This window comes from Cavia porcellus, unplaced genomic scaffold, assembly GCF_034190915.1.
Source record: "Cavia porcellus strain 051 isolate PalLab524CR breed Dunkin Hartley unplaced genomic scaffold, mCavPor4.1 scaffold_3, whole genome shotgun sequence".
Classification (NCBI taxonomy): Eukaryota; Metazoa; Chordata; class Mammalia; order Rodentia; family Caviidae; genus Cavia; species Cavia porcellus.
The window spans coordinates 9,094,573-9,114,222 of NW_026947486.1; the positions used below are offsets into that span (position 1 = coordinate 9,094,573).

General features: G+C 35.3%; 1 protein-coding gene across 4 annotated transcripts in view; it reads right to left on the reverse strand.

The window, feature by feature from the left end:
- Window positions 1-19,650, reverse strand: part of Rpgr (retinitis pigmentosa GTPase regulator) — a 66,009-nt gene that overhangs the window by 20,182 nt on the left and 26,177 nt on the right. For 3 of the 4 annotated variants that reach the window (XM_063245699.1, XM_063245700.1, XM_063245698.1), the window contains 6 exons: window positions 19,256-19,418; window positions 12,980-13,077; window positions 12,633-12,698; window positions 9,268-10,188; window positions 1,552-1,704; window positions 1,276-1,425 (listed from right to left, as the gene is read on the reverse strand). In XM_063245699.1, the coding sequence (XP_063101769.1) occupies window positions 1,276-1,425; window positions 1,552-1,704; window positions 9,268-10,188; window positions 12,633-12,698; window positions 12,980-13,077; window positions 19,256-19,418 (1,551 nt within the window). The remainder of the gene's footprint in view (window positions 1-1,275; window positions 1,426-1,551; window positions 1,705-9,267; window positions 10,189-12,632; window positions 12,699-12,979; window positions 13,078-19,255; window positions 19,419-19,650) is intronic. The other variant, XM_063245701.1, reaches the window with a different exon arrangement.

The window sequence follows — 19,650 nt, forward strand, 5'->3', positions numbered from 1 at the left end:
TGCTAGAAAACAGTTTTGGCTTTTGAGGAAGGTTCTAGAGCCTGATTCTAGTTAATGACATAATTGTGTAATGATTACACACTTTATTGGGCTAAAATGAGGGCCTTTAGATGATGACTTACTGTTAATGTTCTTTTAGCATACAATTCTATGGTTTAAAAAACTGTATGATTTAAGAATTCTCCTCAAAGAAGATTTAGGAATATTAACTGAACTGGCATACGACTTGTCTCAACATTTTACAATGTTAAATTGGTATTAAGTGATTACCATGTTAAAAGGTATTAGGGACCACTCTAAAATTAATTTTTAAATTCTCTAAACAAAATCATGTTGCCCTTCTGAAAAAAAATATAACTGCTGGAACATTTATTCCTCAGTAAGAGGAAGAAGCCTTAGAAACAGAAGAAACCAAAGAATGACTTCTAAAGAGCAACATTTTTAAGTTAAAAAGCCATGGACAAAAATGATACATTCTCACAAGTACACATTAGTTGTCTATATTAGTGAAACTAAAGATAGAAATAGGATTAAAATAGAATGAATTTAAATAAGATCTTTGCAAAGAATAACAGTATTTTGTCAACTAAAAGGTATGATCAATCTGTGCCCTGCATGAGGTTCTAAAAGTGACAATAAATTAATATAGTGTCATTCAGTCTTGGACTTCACAATTCTGTGTCTTTCAAATTGATCCACAGTACTATAAGCAAAACAATTTCAAACATACCATCTGTGTCCTAGTTGGCAAAACAGTCAAATGGAGGAAACCTATTTGGGCATTTATAGCTCTACTTTCAAGATGATCTTTGCTTCCTGAGTGGTATGTTCTCTTACTCTACCTATAGATACTTTCATCTACATTGCACCTATGAAAAACTGATCACAACCTCTAATACTGTTGTAACCAATTTTCTTCATCAATATATACAATATATTCCATTTTGCCACCTGTACCTGGACTCTTAACTTTGTACCTTTAACATTTCAAATATCAGATGCCCAAAGTTATTTTACTCCTTTCCCAATAACACACGATCCTGACTATACCATTGGACTCCCATTTATGCAGGAAAACAGAATGCCACCAAGCAGGGAGAAAAGTTCACTAGAGACATTTGCTTGATTCCTAAAAGCCCACGCCACATAAAGTTATTCACAGAAGCATTTTTTCCTCCCAAAAGAAAGTAAAATCTGACGACTTCTGCAGGGACAGGGGGATCTAATATACACTTGTTAGGCAGGATCTCGGGACTAAAGCACCTATCATTATACCTGTTTGTCAACTACAGTTGAGTCAACATTGATATTTTTTGAAGCTTCATCACCACCCAAAGCTTCAACATCCTCTTTCTCATTTATGACATCAATATCTTTATCCATGTCTTCTGGTTCTGTATCTTCAGTTTCTGAAAATTCTTCATCCTGTGACAAAATTAATCATCAAAGCAGCATAAAATTTTCTTTTGTAAAAAAGAGGTTTGATATTGCTATCATAAATGATTTGTACTTTTCTTAGACAGGGCCTCAGGACTGAAGCACCTATCATACCTGTATGTAAGCTTTAGTTGAGTCATCAATATTTTCTGACCCTTCTTTTTCATCTTCAGCTATAGCTTTCATCATATCTTTCTGACTTTTGGCATCAATTTCCTTATCCATATCTTCTAGTTCTGGATCTTCGGTTTCTGATAAGTCTTGATCCTGTGACAAAATTGATCATCAAAGAAGAGTAAGATTTTTATAAATGAGATTTGATACTGCTGTCATAATTTATAACATCTAAAACATGTAGAATATTAAATCATATACAGAAGCTGAAGAAATAAAATATTGTATAATCCATACTGAATATCAAGTTAAGTACATTACCAAAGATTTTAAGCATGCTGCTCCATGTCAATGACTAAGATTCCAAAATTCTATTATATTATGGCTAGGTTACAGTGGAAAAGATTTCATATGCTCTCTAAGGTGTCTCTAAAGATTGCTTTTAAATTTGAGAGAAGTTTTCTATTTACTTCAGTATTACAACATAATTACGTCTGTTTATTTTCTAAAATATAGTGCTTTAAAATCCTTCCAGAGGTAGAATTCACTGGTATTTATAACAGTTAAGTATAACTATGTTCTCAAGGAAAAAGATAAAAAAGACACAGACAGTTTAAATACTTTGCTGTTGAATATTAAAAGCAGAGGGAAAACCAAGCAGAGGCCAAACTTTTATTTGGCTACTATCCAGTCAATTCAAATTATAAAATAACCTGTGTACAGATTTAACAGACTAAACCAGAAAATGGGTTTTAACTTTTATCCTATACTAAGTTTTTTTTCTTTTGCAGTTATGTTAGGTCAGACTAACCATTTACTGATGACTTCTAAAATTTTCTCTTTTTCCTGCATGATTTTCCCTCTAGGTAATCTATATTGTATATTACAGAATGAAAAGCAAGATTACTACATTGAAAACTTACAGTAAATAGATGCATTCAGAGAAGTACATAAATGAGAAGCAGGTTAGAAAAATGAAAAGTAAGTTAGAAAAAACAGCAGTCCTGCAGCAGAATTTCAGACTATGCACTTCTGTCTCACAGAGGGAGGGTCAGTGAGATGGGTTCCTAACAGTCTTTATTTGGTTCATAAACGCCCACCAATAACATCCTATTCCTACGTATCATTGTATACCTTAATAGCAAACAAAAATTTAAGATGTTTTCCTGGAGACTTGAGTCTCTGGAATATACATCTCCTTTCATAAACTGAGAAATAGGCCTAGTATACTTTATGTCTGATATTTATGTATTAGAGTTTAGTCTTAATTCTACTTTTCTGCAAGGGAGACTTCCTGGAACTCATTCTTTGCTGCCAGTATTGGTTCTTCCCTGGTTCTCTTACCAGGCCTCCTCCTAGAGGTCCTCACAACAGCTTCTACTTTTTGCTCTCAAGAAATCCCTTCCTTAACTTGGGCAGTACCTCTCTATCCTAGGTGAGAGTCTGCTGTCTCTTTCTCTAATTTTGATTTCTCACCTCCCCCATACATATTGATGTTTCCATGAATTCTTTTTTCAGTTTTTTCACACTAGAAACACTTCCTCTCTTACAAATCCAGTTTTAGCTATGTATATAAGTTAGTGATACCCAGCTACCCACCTCAGCTCCAGACACATACAAGTGTCTGCTAATGAAAATTTCCTGGAGACCATCCAAAATCTCCAAGTTCAAGGCCATCTTCCAAATGTACTACTATTCCCCTATTTTCAGTCTTGGTAAATAGACCTTTCCACTCAGTTCTTTAGGTCAGAAATAAGAAAGGACGGCTTTTTCCCTCCTGTCTAGCTACTTCTTTTTACTAAGTCTAAGAACTGGATTCTATCTGTAAATCTCTTCCATTTTAAGGCCTCCAAGTTTTCATTTCCACTTTCCTAGTTCAGGTTCCCTTCATGTTGTACTTAGTCTACTGTAATTGTCCCCTAACTAGGGTCCCTGACTCACCCTTTTCCCTTTAAGTGTACCCTCCATATTGCTGCCATAATGATTTTATAAAAACCTAAGTATAGGGCAACCCATTTGGGACCCTTTCTGTCTCTCAGGAACTATTCCTATTCCCCATTTCTCTTCTACAATAAATTTTCCTACTGTTAAAAAAATAAAAACCCAAGTATGGTCAACTGATACCTTCCTTCAACATCTTTCGCAAACATAAAAATCTCTGTCTCTCTAACATCAAAGTATATCCTAGGCTACTGTTCACCCAAACACTTTCATGACTCCCATAAGAGAGAGTCCACATCCCTTAGGCCCTTTGTCCAGCTATGTTTTACTTGACATGACTCAGTTCAAGTTTCCCCACTCACTTCTAGGGGGCCCTTTCCTAACACACTTTACTGTACTAGTAAATTTTCTGATCACCCCATAGAGTTCCTTGAGATCAGGGTCTGTATCTTCTTAATTGCATACCCAAAACACAAAACTCTTCTTCTCATTAAAGAATTCAGTGGACAAAAGCCATAGATTTTAGGCACGCTTTTATCTTTGGGCAGCCTTGGATAAGAACACAGGGACCCCAGGAAACAATGGGCATTATTAAGCAATATTTAAGGCAGAGCTACATTGGTATTCTCAGTGTATACCTAGAAGCTAAGAGGGCCACAGGAGGTAGACAAGTAAGCTGGTCTCACTTCTTAAAAACTACCTGACTTGGTGAAGATTCTCTTTGCTGTTTAGTACATAAATATTTGTTGAATGAATAATGTAAACCTAATACTAAGCCATGTGTCAGATACAGGCACGGAGTTTATACAATAAAAAGACTAAAGCAAGGGATTATAGCACCTTTTTCCATGGTGCATTTTATTTTTTACCTATACATGTATAGTAAGTTTATCTCTACAATAAATTGATAAAGGACATTTCAGTTATACGTACCTTAAGTGCTGCTATTCATCAGCAGCAGGTGCTTCTGGGTACTCCTTTGCAGCTTACCTTAAAAGTCTTTGTCTGCCAGAGTCCTCATTAGGAAACTGTAACTTGAGGGATTCTACACATACAACTCACACTTCCCTCAGTAATAAGCTACAATAAAAGCTTGAGCAACCAGTGGATGGGAACAATAAAGAAGGAATGAGTTATCTTAATCTGTATAATCAAGTGTAACTCATGAGGGAAAAAAATGATCCCATTCTTAATTTCAATTTCTTTCTCTCCTAAGATATAGGCGTTATAAATATTGAAATCACTTCTATTCATGAAAGTCTTAGTTTTCTCATCCCTTATGCCATCCCACCACTAGCCACTGATAAGCTCCTTTTCATTAACTGTAGAAGTCACTAGGCCTGACACATACATGATTAAACATATATTCACAGCACAGTGGGCACAGACAGTGGCATGCTTGGTTGATGATCACTGCAACTATAAGTTAGTTAAAAGTGGGGTGCTTTGGGTGACTCAAGACTACTGGTGAAAGGGGTATCAGTAATTCTAGTTCTGACAAAGTTCTAATTGGTATTTCTATAGAATCACTTTGTCCACCTATTCTAATTGTACACTTTTACAAATAAAGAAATGGAGGCCTGCAAACACTAAGAAAGAGGCCCAAGTTCATACAGTATAAAAGCACAAAGCTGGAGTAGGGCCCTGGTCTCTAAATAACCAGTGCTCTTCTGACTTGAGTACTATACCCACAGGAACTACTCCCTCTAAAGCACACAAAGATGCTAGCCTGGGAAATGTGAAAAAAATGGGTAAGAAATGCTATTTAAAAGTTCAAAACTTTTAAATGAGTATACCTTAGAATATCATTTCATTATTTGTGGTTTTCTTACCAAGAGAAGATAAATGCCCCTACCTTTAACATTTATAACTTGACTTTAAGAGTTTCTCTTCTTCATGGCAAGTCCTTATAAATTCCCTGTAGGAATTTCATCTATCATCCATCTTATTTAATCATTTTAAATCTATTTTTTAAACAACAATATCTGGAATATATACATTACCACAGTATTAATTCTACTATATAAACACTTAATGGATGTGTCAGAATGTTGTCAAGTACAATAGCAAGTCAGTGAAAATGATACCTCAGTTCACGAACTCAAGTCTCTCCACAATTCTGGTCTCAAACCAAACTAGACTAGAACTGAATCACATTTCCCCTATATCAACATGGAACCTAAGCACTGAATTTGATTCAGTTCTCACTCAACTCAGTTTGCAATCAGAATCATGTGAAGAATCATATTCATGGACAGAGGTAGCACTGTATTTGATTAGTGTAAGCTTCCAGAGATCCTTCTAGCTAAAATACAATTTACAACTGATCCTAGGAAATTCCTTACTTCATTAATTCTAGTCCTTTTTTCTTACTTTTTTTTCATTCATAAGGAAGTGAATGTACAAAGAATTCAACTACACAAAATTCAAAGGAAGTTTACCACCAAAATGTTTCTTAATAAAAATGTAAGAAATGCCTCATGTACACATAGGGAAGTGACTGACTAGTTAAGGAGATCAATTGAAAAAGGAGCTAAGAGTACACAAGAATCAAACACAATAGCTGCATCACACACAATGGAAATTTTAAAGGAAGACGGAAATTACCCTAGTGAAAATCCAGCCTATGTAAAATCTAATATCTAATATTAGTTTTCCACAAACAATTACTAGTTGTGTACTTTAATCTTTATTTTACTTGAAACATTCTAACACATAATAGCAAACTGAGAATTACAGAAATGCTAATAAAGAATACTTTAAAGGCACATTAACAGATATGAGGATGAGGATTCTAACAGTACAGTTAAAGTTCAGAAATTTGAAGACTTCAGAAATACAGAATTATATAAAACAGAGACATTAAATCTATCACAATATTTTATGAGTAAGAGATAATATTTTATAAAAAATTAATGTTAAAGTGTAAGTTTTCTTTCTTAAAAAGTTTTTATGCAAATAAAATGATAGAGCAAATCAGTCTGTCAAAATGAAAAGAATTTAAGAGTTAAAAGAGAGTATAGCCGTGTCATCTCTACTATATTTTACAAATGAGGCTCATTGAGTAGCTTTAGCAGATAAACACTTAGTCTACATAGCCTTACATAACAGTTAGTTTCTACTTCATTATACTGGTATCTGCCTAGACACTAACGTAAAGAGATTACATTATTATGATCGAAGCACTTAACATAGCTGTCACTTTGTAAGTTTTGGTCAAAAAGTTCAAGAAAATTTAAAGAAGAGAATTATTCCTTTAAAATATAAATCCCTCATTTTCATTTTAGAATACCATTCATTCTTATAAAATTATTCTATGTAGTAGGTAAAATATAATCAAAGATTGAAAATGTGTTAGTAAATTTATAAGAAGTCAGAAATTTTGATTAACCCTTAAGGATGTGTATTTTTTTAGATAGGGTCTTGCTATTCAGTTTAGGCTGGCCTTGAACTCATTATGTACCCCAGGCTAGTCTTAAACTCAAGGTAATCCTCTGGGTGTCTCACATTCCCGAGTGCAGGATGTGTAATATTTTAAAACGGACTTCAAGAGTGTGTATATGTGTATATACATGTATATATTTATACATGTTCATATACACATTAAATATATTATATATGCTAAAGTGTATTTCTAGCTCTCAAATCTGTCTTTAATGATGAAGGTATAAGGTTAATTATCAGACATAACTTTTTAAAGATTTGTAACAAAGTATCAGTGTAAGAGGTATTAAAATTTATCAATGATTTCTGTGGCTCCTGACACCTTAACAAAACTGCCAATAATTGTTTCTTTTTGTTTTTTTCTCTGAAACAGGGTTCATCATGTAATTCAGGCTGGCCTCAAACTCACTAATCCTTTGTGCCTCAGTCTCCCAAGTACTGGGTATGCACCACCATACCTGGCAGTTGTTCCTTTACTAGATGTAAAATAACCATGATACAAAATTAGTTTAATAAAATGTAAGGAGTGCCTGTTACATGAAAGGCACTCAAATGATTTGGCTATAGTCAAGTCAAATTTAATGGTTGTTAATTCAAATCCAAATAATGTGGTAACACATTATTCCAGAATTTTTTGGAACCTGGTGTCACCTTGTCTAAAAGTTGCTTTGGCTGCTTTGCCATTTTGAAACTCTGCTCTTTCCCCTTTCCCTCTGGGTTAGTAATCAGCTTCCTTTGATACATTCTATGCTTGTTGTATTTCATAGATTCTTTTATTTTGCTCACATTTGGCTTTTCACTATCACGCTGCATTTTACTCTTTTTACTTTTCTTTTGGAACTTCCCTTGTCTCTTATACTCTACCTCTTCCTCCTCCTCCTCTTCTTCATCTGTTCCAGTTTCTTTCCCTTCTCCTTCTCCTTCCTCCTCCTCCCCTTTTCGTTCTTCCTTTTCTCTTTCCTCCCATTCACTCTCTCCTTTTTCTCCTTCCTCCCCTTCTCCCTCTTCTCCCTCCTCCCCCTTCCCCCCTCCTTCCTCCGCTTCTCTATCTACCTCTTCTCCTTCCTCCCCTTCTTCCCCTTCTCCCTCCTCCCCTTCTTCCTCTTCTCCCTCTTCTCCTTCCTCCCCCTTTCCCCCTCCTTCCTCCGCTTCTCTATCTATCTCTTCTCCCTCCTCCCCTTCTTCCCCTTCTCCCTCCTCCCCTTCTCCCTCTCCTCCTTCCTCCCCTTCTCCCTCTCCTTCCTCTGCTTCTCTCTCTACCTCTTCTCCTTCCTCCCCTTCTCCCTCCTCCCCTTCTTCCTCTTCTCCCTCCTCCCCTTCTTCTTCTCCCTCCTCCCCTTCTTCCTCTTCTCCCTCCTCCCCTTCTTCCTCTTCTCCCTCCTCCCCTTCTTCCTCTTCTCCCTCCTCCCCTTCTTCCTCTCCTTCCTCTGCTTCTCTCTCTACTTCTTCCTCCCCTTCTCCCTTTTCTCCCTCTTCTCCCTCCTCCCCTTCTTCCTCTTCTCCTTCCTCCCCTTCTCCTTCTGCCTCTTCTCCTTCCTCGCTTTCTCTCTGTATCTCTTTTCCTTCCTCCCCTTCTGCCTCTCCTTCTCTTTCTCTTTCCTCTCCTTTTCTCTCTCCTTCCTCTTCTCCCTCTCTTTCCTCTTCTTCTTCTTCCCCTTCTCCCTCTCCTTCTTCTCCCTCTTCTTCTTCCTTTTGTGCTTCCTCTCTTTCCTTCTTTTTCTCCACTTTTTCTTCATCCTCCTCTCCCTCACCCTCCCCTTCTTCCTCTTCCCCTATTCCTTCCTCTTCATCTTCCCCCTCTCCTACTCGCTTGTCTCCTTCCTTTTCTTCTACCTCTGCTTCTTCCTCTTCCCCGTCTCCCTTCCTCTCTCCTTCTTCTTCCTTCTCTCCTTCCTCTTCTCCATCTTTTTCTTCCCTTACCTCCTCTCCTCTGGCCTTTTTTCCCTCTCCTTCCTTCTTTCCCTTCCCCCTCTCTTCCTCTTCTGCACTTTCTCCTTTGCTCCCTCCTCCCTTTTCCTCCTCCCATTCTTCCTTGCCCTCTCCTTGCTTCTCTACTTCTCCTTCCATCCCTTGGTTTCTTTCTTCCTGGTACCCTCTGCCTCTCTCCAATTTCTCCTGTTCTTCATCACTTTTTTCTTCCCATTCCCCTTCCTCTTCTAGATCCTCCTCTTCCTTATCTAGGTTCCCTATTTGTGCTGCTCTCTTACCTTTATGTCCTTCCTCCCTTTGCCATTGTTCTACTCCTGAACTGCCTTCTTCACAGATTTGGTCCCCTCCATCTTCAGGTCCAACCCCTGCCTCTCCTTCTGCCTCTTCCTTCCCTTCACTCACCTCTGCTCTGTCTGTATAGTCATCTGACAGGGTCTCTGCTTCCTCCTTTTTTTCTCCTTCAACCTCCACATTTTTGTTATGTGCCTCTACCACTTGCTCCTTTACTGTGGTTTCTTCTAAATCCTCTGCTTCTTCCTGTTCCTCTGGTATCACTGGCAAGTCGTTATACTGAAAATTATACTGGGCCACGAAATTTGCTGTTCTGAGTTTAGAATTAACTTCTTGTTCATTCAATTGTTTTTCAAGCCACAAGCTGTGATCAGTTTCCACTTCATCATCATTATCTTCATTACTAAATTCTATTGACCTGGGATTCAGGAAACTGTCAGCTTTATCCCATTGAATGCGGCTTTCACGAGCCACACAACTCTCTGGCTCTTCTATCAGTTTTCTTTCACTGTCAAAGATCACATCTTCCTTTCTACTTTTTCCTTCCTTAACAAAACCCTCGTCTTCTTCATTCTCAGAATTCACGTCTTTATCTGATACATCATCAAATAATGTATCATAATTTACACATTTTAGATTCTCTTCTCCTTCTCTTATATCATTCAGACCTGCCACTTCCACCTGCTCAGTTTTCTTCTCAGGGATTATTTCTTCTCCATGGTTTTCCTTTTCTATTTCTTTAGCATCAATTTGATCAACACCACTTTTATTTTCATGACTAAGCATCTCTTTTTGCATACAGTTTTCATTGGTGTCGATCTGAGGCTCCACCAGGTCTGAGACATTATCTACTTCCTCATCTGAAAAGGCTTCTAAAGTCTCAGCTGCTTGCATCATGATGATTCCTTCTGCTACCTGTTTATATGCTTTCCCTTCTTTCATTTCTGACATTTCTTCATTTTCACATTCATTACTATCATCACTTTCAGTACAAGCTGTATGCTGCATCAGATTTTCAACTGGATCTTGTTTCTGTAAATGTTTTGAAGTCATTGTCATACTACTATTAGTGGACAAAAGTAACATCACCTATAAAGTATTACTGGAAATATTTATATTTTTATAAGTTTTACTAAGAAAATAAAAATGTCTACTTTTATTAGCCATTTTGTTGGGGCTTTCTTTTCTTTAGGGATAATTTCTGCCATTCTGTAGGTCTGCAGAATATCTAATATTGTTTTAATGATACACGTGTTTAACTTTGGATTCTTAATACCTGAATTGATTTCTCCACTAATCACACCATTAATATTTATCTCTGCTCCTTATTCTGAATTTATCCCAACATATGATTCAAATCTAGTCTGTTTCTGCAAGATTATTTTAAAAATTTACATTGTTCTTGCAGCTCAGTATGTTTTATAATTTCTGTATCATTTTTATCTCATTTGTAATTTTGATTTATATCCTGAACCCTTAAAATTCACAAAATTAAATACAAAATTACACAAATAGCTTATTTCTACAGAAAAACTAAAATAGAAAGTATAAATAAATTATATAAAAGCAATAATGAATGCATTTTTTCTAAGCAAAATCTCTATATGGGTTTTCACATTTCGGACCCTCTTCCTTTTATCTATAATATGCTCATTACAGTTACTTGAGGATAGGAAAATCATTAATGAAAGATACTCAGGTAAAATGTAAAATTTGTATAAAAACTATGAAATCAAACACTAAGATCTGAATAATACACTAATAATGTGAAATAATTTCCCGTTCAATAAAAAAGATAAACCCAAATTGCTGAACCAAATTCTCAAAACTAACAAACTCAAAGATCTACTAAAGTCTCTGGGTGGTCTCTGAGTGACAAAAACCTTAGTAAATAGAATTTATAAATTGTGATGAGAAAGGCCTACAAAGAGCTTTATCATTTTCCCCAAAGAAATTATTAAAACATGGCAAGTTACAAATTAACAAGCTAACAAATATTAATTGTATGGTAATAATAGTGTATAACAAATCATTTTAACTCAGTAAAACAAGCCTAGTAAAGCCTAAAAAGACTATGGGAAGTATGAAATATATATACATACATAACACTGTCTCTCTGGAATGAGAAACAAAGTATAAGTAAGAATCAAAAAGTGTAATAGGCATTGTGAAATAGGAAGAAGTTGTTAAAAGGAAAGACGAACAGGAGGGGGAGCAAGGAAAATCAAAAAATGAGAAGAGGATAAAATGGAAACAAAATTTTATAAATAAGGGAAGGGTTGAAGGGAGGGAAGCAAAATAGGAAAAAAAAGAGGAACTAAGATGTATCATGTACAGTCATAAGTTCCCTATGATGAATGTGATCACTATGTATATCTTAATTGTAGCAATACACACACACACACACACACACACACACACATATATATAAAAGGAAATGCTTTCATGAAGGAAGTGTATGTATAAAAGGAAGAGCTTTCTTCTTCTATTTGTTCTAGTTCTCTTCTTTAGAGTCTTATAACTTGAAAGTTCTTTTCAAAGGGATATAGTTCAAAGTGATATAGTCTTCTGAACTTTCAGAATTCATTTCTAAATGTCTGTCTTTCCGTAGTATAATGAAGCAGTCCAGGAAAGGCAAAACTCAGAGCATAAGAGAAAAGGAAAGTCCCAAGAAAGATGGCTCCTTGAAACTACATACTGGCTTTAAATTTACATAATTTAGCAAGATTCTCTTCAATTTCATTGGTTTGGGTTTTTAGGACTTGTAATAATTATATGCACTAACAATACAATTAAATGCTTTTTATAGTCTTTCTCCCTCAATTTACATTTTTCTGCTTTATTTTCCTAACCTGCAAACTCCTTATCATTTCTCTCCACTGGCTCTTAAGGTCAAGAAAAAAAAAATTCAGGGAAGGTCTTTACTTCTCAAGGATTATGGAAACCAGACTATTCATTCCTCTTGCTATTTGTTATTAATTTGAAAGTCTCTTCTCATGAATCATCTTTAATTTGCAAGTTTTTACTTTAATCATGTTTCTATGTTATTCATTCCTTGATAAAACTTAATTCAAAAACTTGAAACATGATTACCAAGGTTTTTCACTAAAATCACAACATTTAGAAAAGATGTTAATATCATCCAGTAAAGGCAACCTAGTACCACTCAGTCATACTCTACCAAAGTCAGACAGCCATTCTGATAACCATCAGACTTTTTCTATAAACAAGAACTGCAATTTTAATCTATTGCTTAAAAATAAAAAATTAACTGTTCTAGCAATGAAATTCTATCAATTTTTTGTATCACAGAAAATACATACCAACAGAACAAGTAAAATGGAGGTCATCTACATTGTACTCCGTTTTTTCAATCCTAAAGTAAATGCTTACCTTTCTCATGTTCTTTCCAGAAATCTTTCTAAGAAAAATAAACTTCTTATTCATTATAATAAAAACAACTTTCCATAATATACCTTTTGTTTTTGAATTGGCGAAAATTGTAATGACTTGTCACTGGGGCTCAGGCTCACCATATGTGTCTGAAATAAATAAAAGTATGTGACAAAATAAACAAATACTATATATTCATATACTTTAAATATAAATAAATAAAATGAATGTAGAACTGTTCAGATAGTAATATCTTTTGATTGCCATCCTGATGATGTGACAGAAACAAATTTATTGTACAAATTATACTTTGGTTAAAATTTAACAAAAAGCAGCAACTTTTAGACAATATAGAAAGCAGAGACACAAAGACGATGAACTAAAAGTCAAATCAAATTAATATCTAGATAGATATATAGGAACTTATTACCATATTTAAGACATCAGTAGTTTCTCCCAGGCTTTCTGAATCTAATGATGAAAAATTTTCTGTGTCTCTTTCTTCTGTCATTTTGTCTTGACAAACATCTGAATGATTAAAAAGGAAAAAAGAAATCCAGATTTCAACAGGAAAGTAAAAAGAAATGCACAAAAATAGAAATTATTTTGTAATATAGAGTGCAACTGTAAATTTACCAAAGGTCCTCTAATCTCAGTTGAGCAGAATTCATTCACAGTAATAATATGCTTTAAAACATTTTAAAAGTTTCAAAACTTAGCAGTGAGATAACAACTGCTTTACTCATAGGGACAAGCAAATATTATTTCTTTGGGATAAACACTACCCAGATATTGAGCACTGGGGGTTAGCCTTCCCAATATTCTTACCTTGAGTAACTCCCTTTGCACACTGTGCCAGATTGATATGAATGTGTATGGTGAACTTAACATGCAAACACATTGTGATGTCATTTTACCTTTTGTCTTGGTTACACACATGTATTCTCTCTTTCTATCTCTCTCTCTCTGTCTCTGTGTTTGTCCATCTGTCTGTCTGTCTCTCTTTTTCTCTGGGAAGAACAACGTGAACTGTGAAGTCTATGTGGTGAAGACATGAAGCCTTCTTTGTCAATGGCCTCAAGCCAATCAAGGTTTAAGATAATTGCTGCCCTATTCGGCAGTGTAACTGCAATTCCACAAAAGACCCTGAGCCTGAACAACCCAGCTAAGCTGTAGCAATAAATGACCATTTCAAACACCTAGGGCCTGTCACAAAAATTCTAAGTGATTGCATCATAAAGCAGAAAATTATGTCATAAGCTCTATTCAACATTATACTTTTCTCAATTTTTCACTAGATTTAATGAAGTCTTTGCTAAAAATGGTGGGCTATAGTGATCTTTCTCTTTTAAAACCATTCTATTGAATGAGCAAGTAGTCACTGTGTTACATTTCTCTCACTGCTGAGACAAAATACATGACACACAAAGTGAAGGCAGGAAAGATTTATTTAGCTCACAGTTTATGGAGGTTTCAGTCTGAAATTAGCTGGCTTCAGGGAAGCATGCTGAGGCAGAGGGGCAACAGTTCATGGGGGTGGAAGACAGCAAAATCAACAAGAGCAAAAAGGGGAGAAACAAGACAAATCTCTTTTCCCACTCTTACAATACATGCAGTCCACTCGTTCTAGGGCAGACAGAGCACTAACACCCCCACTAGACTAATCACAGACTCTAGATTCAGAAGCCTCCAAAAACTCACCCCTATGACCACATGAGGCTTTGGGGGGTCATCCAGACACAAACCATAACGGGCATTTAGTGCTTATTCCATGTGAGATAATATGCAGAGATAACAAACATTAATTATTTTGTATTATTTATATTTAAGGTATATAACAGCTGTTTTGATATACATATACATTTTATAAAAATTAGCAATGTTGTAACTGCCAAAGATTATTGAACTTATAGCCTAAAACCAAATGTAAAACACATGATATAAGGGAAAGAGAAATCAAATGTACATGTTTGAAATCATGCATATTTTCACTGCAGAGACACACAGAACAGCATTCTGACAGGTAACGAACGTAGATGAAAGAGGGAAAACTGAAGCCCATTCATAATAAGCAAAGGAGCAGGGGGAAAAAGGGCATAGAGCGAAGCAGCTTGTATTGAAGGCTTCCCATGAGTCAGTAACACAGTCCTTTATACACACTTGGTTAAAAAGAAAAGTCAGTGTTATGTTCCATTTTACAAATTCAAGAAAATAAGCTTCACTGACCTTTCTAGAGCCCAGTGGTAATCTCAGATTCTGCAGGCCATTTTCTTTTCAATAAGTCAGATTCTAAATTCCTTAGTTTACCAAAATTGGGTAAGTATATTTCTTTTTTGTTAAATGGCCACACAGTAAGTACTTTAGTCTTTGTGAGCCACACGGTCTTGTCCTAACTCAATCTCTAATAATCTAGCATGGAAGTAGCTATAGGCAATATCTAAAAAGAATGGGTATTGCTGGGTTTCAATAAAACTTTATGTACTACACAATGTGAATGGCTGGTTTTGGTCCATGGGCCATCGTTTAGATATTCCTGATTGAAACAGATTGTAAGACAAAGGTTACTGAGAGATGAAGCCCAAAAAGCAGGTGAGAATGTTATGGGAAAATCCTCACTTATGTTCATAAGTATCATATATTCTCTGAATATAATGAAGCAGATAGCAATTGAACTGTATCTAAGGAACAGAAACGTGGAAAGTGTTACACAGACAGATTGTAGAGGGCATACAACATAGGTTTAGAAAACACATCGTAATTCTTTTAAGCTGATGGCTTTGTTTCAGAGTTGACTGAGAAAATAGATGCTATCAAACCTGATCTATCTGATCTCATCAACAAACATACACAATTTCCTGTATTTGTATCCAAGTTCTAATTTTCTTATTACCAAAGATTTCTATGCATTCAAGCCTTTTTACTCTTCTGAGAGCTCTGCATCTTGTCTCCTGGGCTACCAAGTAGTCCTGGATATTTCACTGGCATATAAACATGCTCCAATATTTCTCACCAGTGACTCCACAGTTTCTTCTAGCTTTTATCTCAGATGTCTGAGTTTACCTCATGACCACACAGACAACATAATGATCTAGATATCCCATCTCCTCTTCACTTTCTCATTCCTCATTCATGTCTCAACTGTTATCCCTCTGGTTTCTTTCCAGATCTTCCTCTGGAAACGCTCTTGTTGAGATCACTGGTAATCGCTATGATACCAAATGTACTGGATGTTTCTTTGAGCTCTTTTTCTTGATCTTTAAGCAATACTTCGTATTTATGACACTACTCTCTAATTTCGCTCTTCTCTCCTTATTCCCAGATAAGATTGAGAAAGGTTTCTTTATTGGTTCTTCCTCTTCTACCATCTAAATGTTAGATGTACTTAAAACTACAATACTGGATTACTTCTCTTCTGACTCTGCTCTCAAACAGATGATTTCAACAATTGCCATGGATTTTAAATACTGTACTATTTCTGTGCTGATTATTTTCAAGTCTGTATCTCTAGTCCAGAGTTCTTTCCTAAACTTTAGACTTGCATTTTAAACTGCTGATTTGCTATTTCAACTTGCATTCCTTACGAAGAGTCAATCCTTAAATTTCTTCCTCAAACTTGTTAACCAACCTCTTTCTTAGGAATTATCCTACATTATTCCCTTTTTTTACATCTATGTGTACTCTATTAGTAAGTTTACCAAGTCTAGTGGGACCTACATTTGAAATATTTCAAATTTGCCCCTTTTCTCCATGTCCATGCTTTGGTCCACACACCATCACCTCTTGCAAAAGGCTGAAAAATATAACTTCTACTTTTCCACATAGAGCCAGAGTAATCCTCTTAAAATATAAATTGGACTAGAATGTATCAGTTGACTCTTTAACACATTCACGACAGGATCATAATTCATACTTCACTGCCAAACAACTTTAACCACTGATGATAAATGCATGATTGTCCTACTCACGACTGTAACACTTCTACCACCAGTGATACAAGCTGCTTGATAGGACAGTTTTGTATGTATCATTAGTAGTTTGAGAAGGCAGAAATGTGTTGAAATTCATTAATTCCTTTCTATTATACTTAAGAAATAGATTCAAATCAAATAGCTTCTTTCCACTTGCAAAATGAAGAATAATTTTTCACCATGTCTTTCTCTAATATCATCTTACCCTGCTGATTCCACCATGGTCAGCTTTCCCTTATACATTTTGTCCAAATCTCTGCCTGAAATCCATACATGCTGTCTCTTTGTATGGTTCTTTCTTATCCTTCATGTTTTAGCATAAATGTCACCTTCTGAGCAAGACCTACTCTACTCTTTTCTTCCAATATAAACACTAAAGTCTGCCAATGATTTAGAAAAAAATCACATTATATATTGGCTAAAACTTACAAATTACTTGTCATTGTGAGTTTTAATAAACAGTCATAAAATCATGAGATACAGTTTCTTTTTAATCCAGCTACAAAATCATGAATAGCTTCATATTTAAATCTCATAAAGTAGAAAAAAATCTCTCCTCGAATCATAAATTTCTCTTTTCCTTTTACACACTGCTCAGATTCTATTACCTGTTCATTGTCCAAAGCTGAAGAGTGCTATTCAACACTGATACTTACTAATAGAAATTACCAACAGAGTGAAGAGACAACCTACAGACTGTGAAAGAACTTTTATGAGTTATTCCTCAAAGAACTAACATCTAGAATATATAAGGAATTTTTAAAAAATCAGATCCACAAAATTTAAATACTTAATCCAAAAATGGATATCTGAAACAGATCTTCTCAGATGAAGAAGTACAAATGGCCAACAAATATATGAAAAAATATTCAACATCACTGGTCATTCAAGAAATGCAAATTAAACCAACACAGTCAATCTCACTCCTGAAAAGTGTTTATCATCAAGAAATCAACCATTAAAAATACTGTTAAGGCTCTCGAGTAAAAGCAATCTTTTTTGACTGTTAGTGGAAGTGTAAATTGGTACACACAATATCTCAGTATAGAGATTTCTCAGAAAAGTCAAACTAGAGATTCTATTTGACCCAATTATTCCCCTTCTTGGCATCTTCCCAAGAATTAAAAACATCATACCCCAGTGATATATGCACACCCATGTTTATAGCAGCACAATTTTAAAAGCTAAATCTTGGAAACAGCTCAGATGCCCATCAATGCATGAATAGATAAAGAAAATGTGATTCTTATATGTGATGAAGTACTACCCTTAAGACACTTTTAGATAAATGGATGCACTTTGAGACCACACTTTTTAAGCAAGATAAATCGGACAGATACGTTTAAGTACCACATTGCTTCTCTTGTGTTAGAAACCAAAAGCATAAATAAGGATGAAAATGGATGATAGATACTAGGAAGTAGGAATAAAATGTTCAACTGAAAAGGACAACAAGGTAAGGGGAGGAAGAGGGAAAAAAGAATAAAAGGAAAAAATGGAAACAAACCTTGTGCAAATAAGGAGCAAAAAAGGTTTGGAGGGGAGAGGAATGGGAAAATAATAATCAAGAAATACTATGTACAGGAACAAATTCCCTATGATGAATGTGATCATTATGTATATCAAAATTATACCAAGATTAATTTTAAAAATAAAGGAACCATACAAAAGCTGTAGGTCAGATGCAAGGAATCACTTCATTACCAGATCCTGTTTACATTTAATGATCAGTTTCTGTGGCTTTCTCTTGTCTGAGTTCCCAATCCTTTACTTTCCAAACTTTTTCATAGTTTCCTGATCTCAAAGGCACTAATAATGGTCAGTGCAATGGGGCTTAAAGCCTGATGTTCAGGTTTATCTTAATCCAAATCTACTGTTTCTTCTGATCTCATGGCTCAGTCTTCTTGTTCTGCCCTACCATCCAAGCAAATATCCTTCAGTAAAATACAGACACAACTAAGATACACCAATGTCTGGAAACAACATTCTGTAGAAGGAGTGAATAATAGCAAGAGCTGGGATTAAAATTTAAATCATGAAATCTGTACTTAATCAGCAATAATGTAGTGATATTAATAATCATGGTTACTAAAGGGTTTTCAGAGGTGCTGAGCTCAATGATAAGTATTTTACATGCCTGATCTCTCTGAATGCTCACAATCATTTTCTGAAGCAAGCATTAATAAATTCATTTCAAAGATAAGAAAAATAAGGCTTAGATTAAGTCAGTCATATAGTAAAAGGCAGAGCTGGATATAAGCCCAGATCAACTGAACTCCACACTCCACACTCTTAACCACTATGCATTACTACCAAAGTGTGGAATTTCACATAGGTCCAGAAAACCAGCACTTAAATTCAGATTCAATTAATTTATTAGTGATCTTAGGCAGTCTCTTCAAACCTCACTTTTCTCATTTGTAAAATGAAGACTATAACTCCCATCCATTCATGGAGTTGGTTCAGGGCTTAAGAAAGGCAATATAAAGGAATATCCCATAAATATTAACCATTGCTGCACAGAAATGCTGTTATGATTACACGTCACTCTTAGGGCTATTGAGAGTGCTTTTTCTGTAAGGGTATTCATGAATTCAACATGAATTCAAACGCAGATATCAAACTCTAAATTAGGGAGAGGAAAATTTAATGTAATTAGAAAAGAATTTTAAGATAAACGTGAAAGTAATAGGAATAAAACATACATTTCTCATGAAAGGCATGATAAGAAATATTACCTGGCTCAAGTGGCTCCACCGGATCATAGCTGCTTTTGTCTGAGAGGTTACTCACAGATAAACTCAAAGGGACTAAAGCAGGGGAAAAATAAGCAGGTACTGTGGAAGTATCCTCTAATGGAGGTAATGTTTGCATCATTTGGATAAGATCTGGAGATTTCTCCTTTAAAACAAACAAGTTAAATAAACTGTCAGATTGTATTACATATAACACTGGTACAAATTTCCCTGCAGTTGCTAAACATATTTATGAGAAAGACTTCAAAGTCTGCCAATATTCCACAAATACTTTTCTTTACATTGTATTTTTGTGTTTACACTGAGCTACATCCTCAGCCTGTTTCTGAGACAAGGTCTTGCTGGATCACTAAGCTGTATAGGCTAGACTTGAACTT